The sequence below is a fragment of the Trichomonas vaginalis genome, chromosome IV, assembly GCF_026262505.1.
Source record: "Trichomonas vaginalis G3 chromosome IV, whole genome shotgun sequence".
In the NCBI taxonomy this organism is placed as follows: domain Eukaryota; phylum Parabasalia; order Trichomonadida; family Trichomonadidae; genus Trichomonas; species Trichomonas vaginalis.
This window is the reverse complement of record NC_067206.1, coordinates 14,076,022-14,088,812: the sequence shown is the minus strand read 5'-3', so window position 1 is coordinate 14,088,812 and position 12,791 is coordinate 14,076,022. Positions and strand designations below refer to the sequence as shown.

General features: G+C 34.4%; 8 protein-coding genes and 2 pseudogenes across 10 annotated transcripts, besides 1 other annotated feature; 6 read left to right on the top strand and 4 right to left on the bottom strand.

Moving 5' to 3' along the window:
* Window positions 1-745: 745 nt before the first annotated feature.
* Window positions 746-1,066, bottom strand: TVAGG3_0088910 (uncharacterized protein; the record flags this gene model as incomplete). Its single annotated transcript, XM_051222377.1, has 1 exon — window positions 746-1,066. One exon carries the CDS (start codon window positions 1,064-1,066, stop codon window positions 746-748), a length of 321 nt encoding a protein of 106 aa, XP_051107363.1.
* A 361-nt stretch (window positions 1,067-1,427) lies between these two features.
* Window positions 1,428-12,791: part of a mobile genetic element that runs on past the window's edge.
* Window positions 3,564-3,833, bottom strand: TVAGG3_0088900 (uncharacterized protein; the record flags this gene model as incomplete). Its single annotated transcript, XM_051222376.1, has 1 exon — window positions 3,564-3,833. One exon carries the CDS (start codon window positions 3,831-3,833, stop codon window positions 3,564-3,566), a length of 270 nt encoding a protein of 89 aa, XP_051107362.1.
* On the top strand, window positions 4,587-6,102 carry TVAGG3_0088890 (annotated as a pseudogene). Its single transcript has one exon. A coding segment is annotated over exon 1 (1,516 nt).
* TVAGG3_0088880 lies at window positions 8,325-8,763 on the top strand (annotated as a pseudogene). Its single transcript has one exon. A coding segment is annotated over exon 1 (439 nt).
* On the top strand, window positions 8,982-9,947 carry TVAGG3_0088870 (organellar and viral DNA polymerase type B; the record flags this gene model as incomplete). Its single annotated transcript, XM_051222375.1, has 1 exon — window positions 8,982-9,947. One exon carries the CDS (start codon window positions 8,982-8,984, stop codon window positions 9,945-9,947), a length of 966 nt encoding a protein of 321 aa, XP_051107361.1.
* Window positions 10,359-10,733, bottom strand: TVAGG3_0088860 (uncharacterized protein; the record flags this gene model as incomplete). The annotated part of the gene is made up of 1 exon (XM_051222374.1): window positions 10,359-10,733. One exon carries the CDS (start codon window positions 10,731-10,733, stop codon window positions 10,359-10,361), a length of 375 nt encoding a protein of 124 aa, XP_051107360.1.
* TVAGG3_0088850 (KilA, N-terminal/APSES-type HTH, DNA-binding family) lies at window positions 10,841-11,347 on the top strand (the record flags this gene model as incomplete). Its single annotated transcript, XM_051222373.1, has 1 exon — window positions 10,841-11,347. A coding segment is annotated over one exon (507 nt), but the record flags the coding sequence as incomplete, so codon positions are not given.
* Window positions 11,360-11,668, top strand: TVAGG3_0088840 (uncharacterized protein; the record flags this gene model as incomplete). The annotated part of the gene is made up of 1 exon (XM_051222372.1): window positions 11,360-11,668. The coding sequence occupies one exon, from the start codon at window positions 11,360-11,362 to the stop codon at window positions 11,666-11,668; it is 309 nt and encodes a 102-aa protein (XP_051107358.1).
* Window positions 11,804-12,277, bottom strand: TVAGG3_0088830 (uncharacterized protein; the record flags this gene model as incomplete). The annotated part of the gene is made up of 1 exon (XM_051222371.1): window positions 11,804-12,277. One exon carries the CDS (start codon window positions 12,275-12,277, stop codon window positions 11,804-11,806), a length of 474 nt encoding a protein of 157 aa, XP_051107357.1.
* On the top strand, window positions 12,367-12,632 carry TVAGG3_0088820 (organellar and viral DNA polymerase type B; the record flags this gene model as incomplete). The annotated part of the gene is made up of 1 exon (XM_051222370.1): window positions 12,367-12,632. A coding segment is annotated over one exon (266 nt), but the record flags the coding sequence as incomplete, so codon positions are not given.

Below are 12,791 nucleotides of genomic sequence, written 5' to 3'. Positions count from 1 at the left end.
ACTTTATAACTCTCTTCCTTGGTTTCTTTTTAGTTGCTTTCTTCACGTCTGTCTCCAACTTGACTGTCTTTCTTCTTCGTCCATAATGATACCAATTACTTCCACCAGTCAATGGGTCAAATGGTCTTTCGTAAGGGTTTCCATACATTCCATAGGGACCATACGGAAGAACTACTGGTGGAGAAGAAACATTTTCTTTAGTTCCATCGATCTATTTAAATGCATTGTTTCACCTTTCATCTGGTCATTAAAGTCTTTTGCATGTTTTGCAAAACTCATCGTCCTTTCCTAAAGCATTTTCTGACTCAGTCGCAACCAAATTGGATGCTTTATTTATGAGCCCTATTTTTTTAATCTTAACTTCTTTGCAACCCAGCCTCCAATCTTTCCTTTATTTGCATCTAATGTCTTCGAAACTCTTCCTCCACTCATTTTATTTACTGCGTCATAAGCCCAAGTGCTTTTGCTCCAAATGCTAATGCTTTTGTTCCCATTGCGCCTAAAGCTGCCCAAGCTACCATTTACACCATATTAAAATCATCTCTCTTCAATATTATCTCATAAAAGTTCTCGTTACTGGAGAAAGTCAATGAAACATAACATTCTCATGGACTTCGTCCTCGCCGCGTTGCGGCTTCATAAACTTCTTTCTTATCTCATCTATACGCTTCAAAATGTCTGAACAATTGCTAACATCTTCTACAACAGTTATTTCATCATGAATGACCTTCAAGAACAAGCTCATTTAATATGCTATTAAAATCATCTCAATAATGAGTCCATCCTTTCCATCTTTAGGTAGCACAACATCTTTCATTGAAGAAGGTTCGACAAGTCTTATGTTAAACTTACTGACAAAGTTTGTTATACTATAATGCTTCGGTGGCGAATACATGTAGTTTGAAAGACATAATATAGATTCTTCAGCAAATTCACTTATACTGGATTTTATAACAATGTTCTCACGAGACCAAATACCACCAATTGACAATCTTGTAAGCAATCCTGCTGAACCTTCAACTGTAAACGTCGATGGTAACATTCCACGAAGGTCATCTATTGACATCGTTGAGTCACTGAATTTAAATATTTTCTTAAAGCAATCGTCATTATCTAACCATGCAATAGCTTTGAAGTTTTCATTCGAATATACATCTGCTTCATTAAATGTAAAACCTGACTTCTTTGCAGAGACGACTTTAAAATCTATTGCATTTGTTTCAAAATTATATACTATGGTAACTTCTGAAGGTAATGGATGTCCTTCCGCAGTCAGTTGTTCTCTCACTACCGTTTGAAGCTTTGTGTTAAAAACTTTCATGTCATCTCCTGTGTCTAGGTTCACATACACAGCAACAGGAAAACTATCTTGCTTCTTTGTCTCATCATTATATCTCAAAACATTAAAGTTCTTCAATAATATTGTCCCTTCCTGCTGGAATACTTCTAACTTGTCTTATTTCAATAGCTTTCTCACCTCCTACATACTCTACCCAGTGTCTTGGATATTCATAAGTATACTGACTTTCTTGAATTTTGGTTGGTTTCATCATAACGTGTTCATAGTATATCTTTATACTCTTGTCAGTTAGACTCGGTGCTATGTTCTGAATATTTCTGACTTGCATTTTTAATGGAGATAAAATGAAGCATTTAATACATGACGTAGATGAAGACATGAATGAAACTACAGACAAACTTAACTCTTCTCTTATTCTTCCTTTCAGTAAGGACTATGAGTTCTGTTCAAATGGTGTGTTATTTCTATTGTGGAAAGATGGGTTCAGGTAAGACATTTAATTTAATTCGTCATATACTCATAACAGAGCGTTTAGGAAACGACTCTTACTATGACCAAATCATTATATCAGCAACTTCAGACTCTATGGATCAACAGCGAAAACATTTATGTCAAAAGTTCAAGCCTCTGTCGTTAAAGTTCCAGACAGTGAACTCATTGAATTTCTTCAACGTTACATTCGACGTAAGAGGAAATATTATGCCATCGTTGAATTTATACAGTCAGGAATGCAAAAGACTTCTGAGGAGATGGAAAGAATTATTGACAACACCACTTACGTCAGTACTCAGGAGTTTACGATATGAAACGACTGACAAACTACATTCTATCAAAACTTTCAAAATACCCCTTCAAAAAGTATCCTTCAACACTCTGCTCGTTTGCGACGACTTCGCCGGAAAAGGTTTAGTGTCAAAGCCTGACTCACCATTAGCTAACATCATTACTAAAGTCAGACATTACCACTTAACTGTAGCAATACTTATGCAAACATGGAGGTTTTTAGCTTTAAACATAAAACGTCTCATAACTGACTTCGTTATCTTTCAAGGTTTCTCACGTTATGATATTGAACTCATTTGGAAACAGTCAGGTATAACATTACCTTTTGAAGAAATTTGGGAAGCATATAAGTCTCTCATCTCTCCTCGTTCATACCTTGAGATTCATATCATGACTAATACCATTAAAGTCAAAAATATTCCATGGGAACGACCAACATTGTTTTAAAGTTTAACCTTCAATTGACTGATGGTAAACAAATTCCATGCATCTCTGTCGCCATTTCTGTTAATATTTTTGCTGTCATTCATATCATCCACTTCCCCATCCGTTAACTTTTGAGGATATGCGTTAGAATAGCTGTTCTTAAATGAAGGCTTTTCACCTTTTAGCGCATAAACTCTATAACTTTCTGCATACTTTATGTTTGAACCTCCTGAGCCATCATTGACATAAATTTTTATAGGCTTCCACCCTTTGTTCATGTTCCTGCTTCTTCCCTTAGCTCTTTTGTTCAGTAGTTCTACATCTTTATACACAGCTCCTGTCTCAGTGAATTCAACAATATTTTCATTCGTTAGCTTTACATTCAAACCCTTGTCGAGTATATTGTTCATTTCATACATATAAAAGGTTTTTATTCTATATGAAATGAGAAGCAAATCCATCTTAGCTGGTGCCGTTAATGTTCCAATTGAACCAACATCAAATGTTGACTCACGAACGACAAACAATATTGTCATAAAGAACTATAGTTCAGAGTGTTTGAAAGAAAAAGAACCAGAACTGAAATCCGTGAATTTAAACTCAGCTTCAAACGCTAACGCTACATCAGATGTTAAGTTAGAGTATCCACCACTGGACCAAATTCTTTCAAGAGAAGCCAACGACAACCCTTACACAAATGTTCAAACAAATCCTTCAGATAACGTAGACCATTACCTTCTTCAGTTATACCAAACAATTTTACTCAAAGACGATAAGAAGCTTTTGACAAATCTTATAAGCAAGAACCAAATAATTCTAACAAAGGAGGACCTTGAAAATGTTATATCACGAATAACAGGGAAACAATGTGTCATTGACTATCTCGACCCTGAAATCGAATGCTGTGGTCAAACGCCACCATTCATGAAAATAGGTAACATCCGCATCATTGAATACCAGGTACTCCAGGAGTTGAGTTTAAGTATAAATATTCGAACGAGTATACAAAACTTTCAACAGAATATAAACTTTGTTTGAAATATGTTTTAGTAAATTAAAGCAATTTGTAATATCTATCCAAAACTTCTTCAACAGTATCGAACTCATCTTCATAATGCAAACCTAATCTTATTGACTTGGTGCAGTTCTCACTAACACAATATAGCGCTTTGCGCTCGGCGCCTTTGACGCCTTTTTCTGTTCTCTTGACTGACATAACTAACTCATTTGTTTCATCAAACAGCAACAACCAAAGTTCATGACCTAATACATAACATTCATACTTTATATTTTTAGCTCTGAGTTCTCTTGTAAGCTGTTGCATTTAATATTTTCTAAAAAGTCTACTTCAACAGTCATTCGCACTGGTGCCTTCAGTTCTACAGGCTCTCCTTGAAAGTCAACTAGTCTGAATTGCATGTCTTTCAAATTATGAGGACTAATGCGAACCCATTTACCTAAATGAGTTGCTATGACAGGAACGTTTGGAATGAACATTGAATTTACTTCATAACAGAAAGACTTATATTCTACTGAACCTTTACTATTAACTCCTGAAATACCTGTGACATTAGCTATTTTTGACTCAATGTATAAACAATTGCCATAACATACGTATGGAACAGATTTCATCTCAATCGTTTTGTCAAACTTTTCAAAGGAAATGTCATATGGTATGCTCCCAGAAGCAATTGAACTCTATGACTCATTCGTGTTATCTTAAACTCCTTCGCATAACTGAACTTCAAAACTCCTGCAATAAGTTTAACATTCATTAAGTTTTCTTCGTTCTCCTTGTTTATTGTAGTATTTATGAGCGCATTTAACACTCCAGCTAATGTTTCCATCTTATATTCTACATTATTGTGAAATCTTATTTCATGCTTCTTTCCATCTATTTCAAACTCCATGAAATCTGTTTCATCTGTTATGACAAAAGTTGCGATAGTATTGAAGTCAACAACTCTGAAAGCAAGCGCTTCATTCTGAAGACCTAAGTTTGTTTGTAGCTTTACTGTTCCGTATTCGTTTGGGTCAGTACTTTGCAAATAGAACAACATTTTATTCTCATTAAAATATGACTATTGCTGCATATGCGTATGAAACAAATGAAGCAAGAAGAGCACATGAACTAGTAAACGAAAACTCAACTTTAACCATTGAAGGCAATGATTTAGTCATTGACGATGGAAAAACTAAAAAAGTCATTGATTTCGATACTTTTAACACTTATGACCCATTCATTACAATAAGTAAAGTTCCTATCATAAATGATGGAACGGTGCAATATATAAATTCTACAGTAGATGCCTCATTAGTGAAAGTACTGAATGTTCTCATTGAATTGTTAAAGAGCTTTCGATTTGACGACAACATTAAATGCCTAAAGAATTTAGTCATGAATGAGAAACAAATATTAGGAGTTGCTGGTAGCAGTAATGATGTACACCTTATGACATTAGAATATTATAACGAACATAAAGATGAACTGAAAGGAGAGAAGGGTGACACCGGACCACAAGGAATACAAGGACCTCAAGGAATACAAGGACCTCAAGGAATACAAGGACCTCAAGGCGAAAACGGTTTGGATGGAAAGGATGGAAAGGATGGAAAAACTGCTAAATCATGGATATGGGACCTTATAAATACTGGTTTAACAGCTGCTTCATATGGAGTTCTTCAATACCAAATCGGAAAGATATGGGCAGTACTTGGTGAAGAAGCTTTAGATGAGTTAAAAATGCTTTGAACTTCATTTCAAATGGTTCGGATACTATTAAAACTTTATCTGGTTGGATGCAAGAAACAAGGAGTCAAATAGATACTGTAAGACGTATAGCAAACAATGCACGTACGGGATTGGATACTTTACGAAAAGCACAAAATACACTAAAGGAAGCAAATGATATTCTTGGCTCAGTATCAGACATGCATGAAGATTGGCTTAAAGGTATTGACAAATCTTTAAAAAATCACAGTCAGTCTATTGCTGACTACAAGAAAAGTATAGATTTTTTACATAGTGCTATGGACGTACATGATGGAAGCATAAGGAACTTACTTAATGCTAACAATAACTTACCAGGAACTATTAAAGCATTTATAAAGTCCTTTGTAAAACCCGGTGCTCTAACATTTAGGTCTTTGAGAGCAAGAGCATTGAAGTCAAGAGATGCAGAAACTCCAACAGAAACTCAGAAGGAACTGAAACAACAGAAACTCCAGAAGAACCACCAAAACCAACAGCTAATGAAATATTGTTCGAATATTTTCCAAGGTACTCTGTTCTCATTGCATACATTCAAGAAATACTTAAGAAAGCAGACTTGACTTTAGGAGATGATGAAAGTTCTGTATATCTTTCGTTCCAATTCAAATAGCAGAACTTTTGAGACAGATATGCTTAATGTATGACAACATCTCTGATTTCACAAGATATGATGACGACCATGACCCCGAACACGGTGAAGAAGAAGTTTTACAAACATCCATTAAGACAGGAAAGGTTTTAACTCAAAGTCTCATTATTGACACCAAAGATGGCGAAGTGGACGTTCTTCAAGAGCTGAAGAAAAATACTTCTTCGGGAGGTGGTGGTAGGCATGAACTTGAAATAAATGAGATAGAAGAGAAATTAGCCGAAAAAGCAGATAAAGAACATAAACACAATATCTCCGATATAAATGAACTTCAAGCTACATTAAATAGTAAAGCGGACAAAAATGAACTTGACGCAACGAACAAAGTTTTGAAATCTCATAAACACAATATCTCCGATATAAATGAACTTCAAACTTCTTTAGACAATAAAGCAGACAAAAACCATGTTCATTATATAAGTTCTGATGAACAGATTATAACGGACTATCATGGATATTTAACACAGGGTGAAAAAGTGAATACGAAAAATGTTAATGAAAGAAGATATAAATTCATTCGTGCTAAAGGTTATGACATACACTGTACTGTACAGTATGACACAGGTATAGCACCACAATCATTTGGTTATAACGCTGAAATTTATGCTTCATACTTCTTTGTTAACGGTGTATTAGTTGAACCAAGATTTACTTTGAGAGTTAAGTCAAAAATAACTTTTGAAGATGCTATTAAAAGTAAAGCTGACAAAACAGAACTTGACGCAACGAACAAAGTTTTGAAATCTCATAAACACAATATCTCCGATATAAATGAACTTCAAACTTCTTTAGACAGTAAAGCCGACAAAATCATACACATAAATCCTTCACTACTGTTAGAGCAGACGACATAATATTGAACTATACCCTTGGTTCAAGTGCACCTTTAGAGAATCCAAGTACAAGCGTAAAGATACTCTTTAAAATAACAAAGTTGAATATCGAAGGTCATGCCAGAAACTTTGAAGCATATGAACTACCAGCAATGTTAGACAGTAAAGCCGACAAAACTTATGTGGATACAGAACTAACAAAGAAATTTTCGAAACCAGATACAATGACATTTACAACAGAAATTATAAATGGTGAACCAGCAACTCCATTTGAATTTGTTAGAGGTCTTCAACCAGATACTTTTGAATTTTTCTTGGATAATTCTATTGAACTAACATTACATTATAAAAGTGGAACAAATGCAACATTTCATCCGGGAGATACATTCCAAATGGTATTTAATGACATAAGTTCTTTAGAATATGTTTATAGAGTTATGAGCATATATGATTTAATATATCCTATAGGAGCTGTTTATACGTCTATGAATCCAATAAATCCAAACACTTTATTTGGTGGTAGATGGTATGAAATAGTTGACAGTTTTCCATTCTACACTAATACGCAGTCAATGAAGATGGGAGGTTCAAAGAAAATAGGTATTGAAAACCTTCCTTCACATATGCATAGGTTCAGTGGAAGAACATCTGTGGAAGGAAACCATTCACATTCAATAACAAAAAGAGGTTATATAAATCTTGCAGCGGGTTCGAATAGACAGGGAATGAATAGATATGATATCTCAGATGACCCCAAAGATGTTAGCACAGGTATTTTCTGTGGAACTGCAGGAAATCATACACATGTTGTAGCTGGTATTACAGACCCAGCAGGTAATGGAAAAGATTATATGCCTCCTTATATAACAATGCACGCTTGGATACGAGTTGGTTAAAATCTTTAACTTTACATAAATGAGCTTGAAAGAAGTATTCGAACAACATCCATGGAGGTCTTTTAAGAAATTCAATGAAGCTGCAAAGAGTTCGGGATTTACTAACAGAGCTGAAGTGAAAAGGTTCTTTGACAAAAATGTTGTACATCAAACAAAAATAAATCCTTACGACTACTTTTTACCAATTTACTCCAACACTCCTGACGCATACCAATTTGACACTCTCATTCAAAGCAGAAAAGGAGGACATAAACCATTCCTCATCTTCATTAATGTTAACACTCGCAAAGCTTTTGCGTATATAATGAGAAATAAAGGAACTCATGAAGTGTTAAGAGTTTTACAAAAGTTTGTAGCAGAACATAGCCCAAGTATTTTAACATCAGACCAAGACGGTGCATACCTCAGCAACGAAATCACAGAATTTCTCATTAAGCATAACATAACTCACTACACTACTGAAGACCATAACCATAACATACTCGGTATCATTAACCGCTTCATAAGGACTCTCAGAGATTTAAATCAAGAGCGAGACTTTACCGAAGAAACAATGAAACATTTCATCGAAGTTTACAATTCCTCAACACATTCTACAACAGGACATACACCAAATTCAATGACACAACAACAAGAAGAAAAGTATATACAAAAGAAACGAAGTCAAACACAAAATATCAGAAATTCAACACAATTTACCTCATTCCTGGTACAAAAGTTCGTGTAGTTCTTGACGACAAACCGTTGACAAAGAAACGTTTAAGGTTAAGTCGAAATATTATATCGTAGACTCTACGCAAGGTAATGGATATCTTATAAAAGCTGCTGACGACTCCATAGCATTTTACCCTCGTCATAAATTAGTCGAAAGTAGTAATGGCAAACTTGCTGAAACCATTGACGAAGCAAAGCGAGGAGTGGTTATTGAAATACTTGGCTATAACATAAACGATGACACTTATAAAGTAAGATATGAAGGAGGCGTTGAAGATGTTATACCATCTAAGAACTTGAGAGAATCTAAACCAACTCATCTGGGACCATTAGAGCGGGAGTACTGGAAAGATAAAAACATGCCAGAAAGAATAAGAAAATTCTTCTAAACTTTTTCGTTGGATGTAAATCAGACATGAATGAGAACAGTCATGTATTATTAATGGTACCATTTATTTTTGTCATAAATTTACACCAAAAATAATGTTTAGGTGAAGAGGTGAGATATCACCTGTTTTTTCACCTGTTTTCTCACCTCATGAATTTTCATGAAATAAAAAATAAAGTTAGTTTTATTTTTATTTATTTTTTATTTTGTATAAAAGATATGATTTCAACAATCGGCACAACAACAATTCAAGCCGCGAACGGCGGGACTCTGTCCACAACAACAGCACCAAACTCGTTAGTCATGAATCCTACGTCAATGTTAGTAGAGATGAAAAACTTCATTCCTTCTTCATATACTTTCGAAACAAAAATCCAGAAGATAAAGCAAGAACTTTTAACAAGTAATTTAGACTGTAGTGCGAAAGATGAAACAAATGAACAGTATCTTTATGAAATGCAGGACCTCATCGACCATTTACCTAAACTACCTGAAATTCAGCATCAAAAACTCACTATTCCTGAATTCGACGAAATTGAAGTCAAAACAACTGACTCAGTAGAAATAAAGAAGTTCATACGTAAAGTAAATTATGAATTCCTTGGTTTTCATTGCAACCATAAAGTTATGGACAAAGATTGCGATATGGTATATAAAAACATTTCTGACATATATAAATCTGAGGAGTTTAAGACTTACGATAACTTTGTTTCATTAGTTGCAAAATGTGTTTGGGAAATAAGAGATAAAGATAGAAGAGGCAAAGTATGGAACGAACAAATAAGACCCGCTATGTTTGAGATGAAGAGAGCAATTGACGCTTTAGTTGTTCTAGCAGGTCAAATTTCAATGTATAACGCAAAAATGAACCCGCAATGTTCTAAATGTAAGGCAGCGATGAGGAAATATAACTACTCCGTCAAAGAGATAGAAAGAATGCGAAACGACTATGCAGATTTAAAGAAAGAAGCAGAAAAGCCAGCAGAAGATAAAATGGACATGTTAGCATTTCTGAACAAAAACTATCCAACAGCAGAAGATTTCCTTCTATCTGACGTCAAGAAGAAGTATAAAGAAACTTTCGGCATTGTTAAAACATTCGATGTACTAAAAGAAGAAATAGAAGCTACAAAACTGTTTAAGATTTCAAATATACATCGTACAATTCATGTAAAACGCTTATAAAATAACTAGGGTGAAAAATTAGGTGAAAAAACAGGTGATATCTCACCTCTTCACCTAAATTATATTTTTGGTCAAAGCTTCCACGAGAGAAAAGATTCCTCATTTGCTAAGGATTCCAAAAATGAAAAAATCGTTGATTTCGGCTGAGAAAAAACGGCAAAAACCCTTCTTCCACGGGAACAAAGAAATAAAGAAGAAATAAAGTAAATTTTTTATTTATTCCCGTGGAAGATAGAGCACTTTTATGACACTTTTTATTCACGACAAACAAGACAAATAAAGAAAATAAGAAAATACGGCGCTGTCGCGGTTCGAACCACAGACCCTGACCCCTCCATAACACCACCTTAGACCACTGTGCTACGTAGCCTGTCGACATAAGATTTTATAAATTGCATATTTGACGTAAATTTATTTCCATCTGGCTTCCCACTGCATAAGATATTCATACGTGTTTGTAAGACATTCATTAAACTTCTTTTCTATTGCATCTAATCTTGCGTTATTTTTTTCAATAACTTGTCTGTATTCTTCATCATCTCCAGCAGTGTTTGGGTCTTCACGTTTAAAATATTCATTGTTAACCAATTTTTTATCTACAAATTTTATTAGTGTTTGATTCACTTCGTTATGATAACGGTCATATTCTTTCAATACGTAAGTGAAGACAAAATGCGTCGTACCTTCAATCTTAAAGCTTAAAGAACTTTCAACACAGTTTTGAGGGTCTGTCAGTGCGTCAATGAGATAGTATTCGAAGTCAGTCAATAATCTTTTTAAAGTCATTTCATACAGGATAAAATTTAATGTTGTGAAGAAATAGTGTTTATCTCAAAAAAAATAAAGTTAGTTTTTATTTTATTTATTTTTTTATCCTGTATGTAAAGACAGATATGTCAACATTAGAGAACACAACAACTGCTATCGTTCATGAAGCCATAAATGAAGAATACGAATACATACAGTATAACAAACAGTTACGTCTCATTCGTTCAGTCAAAGATGACATGTACCAAATGCAAAGTATAATGAATGCTCTTCAGTCTACAAAGCAAGCATATCATTGGTTTGAAAACCAACAGACAAAAGAACTTTTAGAAGAATTTCCTCATATGATTGCTTCCCTCGGAAAACCGAGAGAAGAGATTCCGTACGAAAATCGCAAGAATTTGGCTCCTGGTTTGAAAGGTTATTATGTTCATAGACTTTTAGTAAATGCTGTAGCAATGTGGGCTTCACCTCGTTACGCTTGTTATATTTTCATGATGTTAGATGAACTATATAAAGCAGAACGTGGAGAGATGGAAAAGAAACTTCAAGCAAAAGATGAAGTCATTGAATCCAAAGACAAAAGCATACAGAAAAGAATACCGCGTTCAGTACCAAAAGGAAAGGAAAAGAGTTATAAGTATATGATATATACTGAAGAGTTGGAGAATGAAGAAGACAGAGATATGGTTATGTTGCATTTAGTCAGAAGAAACAACAAAAGCTTTTATGACCTTGCTAAGATTTACAAATCTGACAGAAACTGGTTCTATCGTGAAAACTTACCGATTTCAATGACACCGAATGAGCAAATAAAAGAAATTGTCAAAAATACTCTTCCTCAAACACACTATGACATCAAAGGTTGCACAATACTTACATTCAAAGAAGACTTACCATTACTGAAGGAAAAAATAACAGAATATTTCGATAACTTCAAAGAGGAAGAATGAAGTCACGACAACATTAACGAAGAAGTCACGACAACATTAACGAAGAGAGAATGAGGTGAAAAAACAGACCCAAAGGGTCAGAGCCGCAAAGCGGCTAGGTGAAATCTCACCTCTTCACCAAAAATATATTTTTGGTTAAATAGCTTCAGGGTCAATTTCTTCAACCATTTCACTTCCTTCGTCAATGTCAATAGAAGCTTCTTCAACCTTTGGTAAGAACTTTTGTATAACATCTTTGTTCGTTATTGTCTTCAGAGATGAAGGATAATATTTCACAGATGTTTCACCCTTCTTATATTCTTTCTGTTCGGAAAGATTCATAGCAATACTGAAGAAGTCAATGTTGGAGTTCTTTATAACAGTATAATGAGTATCTTTGACATTCACGAAGAAACCCTTTTGTTTCAAAACTACTGCTAACTCTTGTGAAGTATAACGTTTGCGGTCAATGACAATAGCTAATGGTCTGACATACTGACCAAACTTAGATTCTTTCACAAACTTCTTGTTAAAGATAACATTAACGTTTGAAGCACCATTGAACTCATTCTTGATGACAGTAGCGAGAGCATTGTATGAAAAGAACTTGCAATCTTGCATGTGTTTCATTAAAATAAAAATATTAAATTATTTTGAAAAATAACTTAAAAAAATCTAATCTAATTTTTTAAAAAATATTTTTTTATTTCCTACTAAAGATGTATCGGAAGTTGTCTAAGTTAGAACACTCGGAAATAAAACAACTTCTTACAGAAGCTAATATAGAAGTAGCAAAGCATTACGCAACAAACAAAAAGGCACTCGCTGACTTCATTAAAGACTATAATGGTGCAATAAGTTATGATAGAATTCATGAGTTCATAAAGCCGCAACGCGGCGAGGACGAAGTCCATGCAAGAGCATTTCCTTTAAATGACATTGCTATTGACTTATATCATAGACGTTCAGTACCTCATGAAGTAAGAAGAGAAATGTTTGACATAACAAATGCGAACGTTGGTCATACTCGTAAAGCTCTTTCGCATGATGTTCGTCAAGAAATGTTTGACATAACAAATGCAAACGTTGGTGAAACAAGAAGAAGAGACGACACACTGAAACAACAGAGAAGAGAGATGTTTAA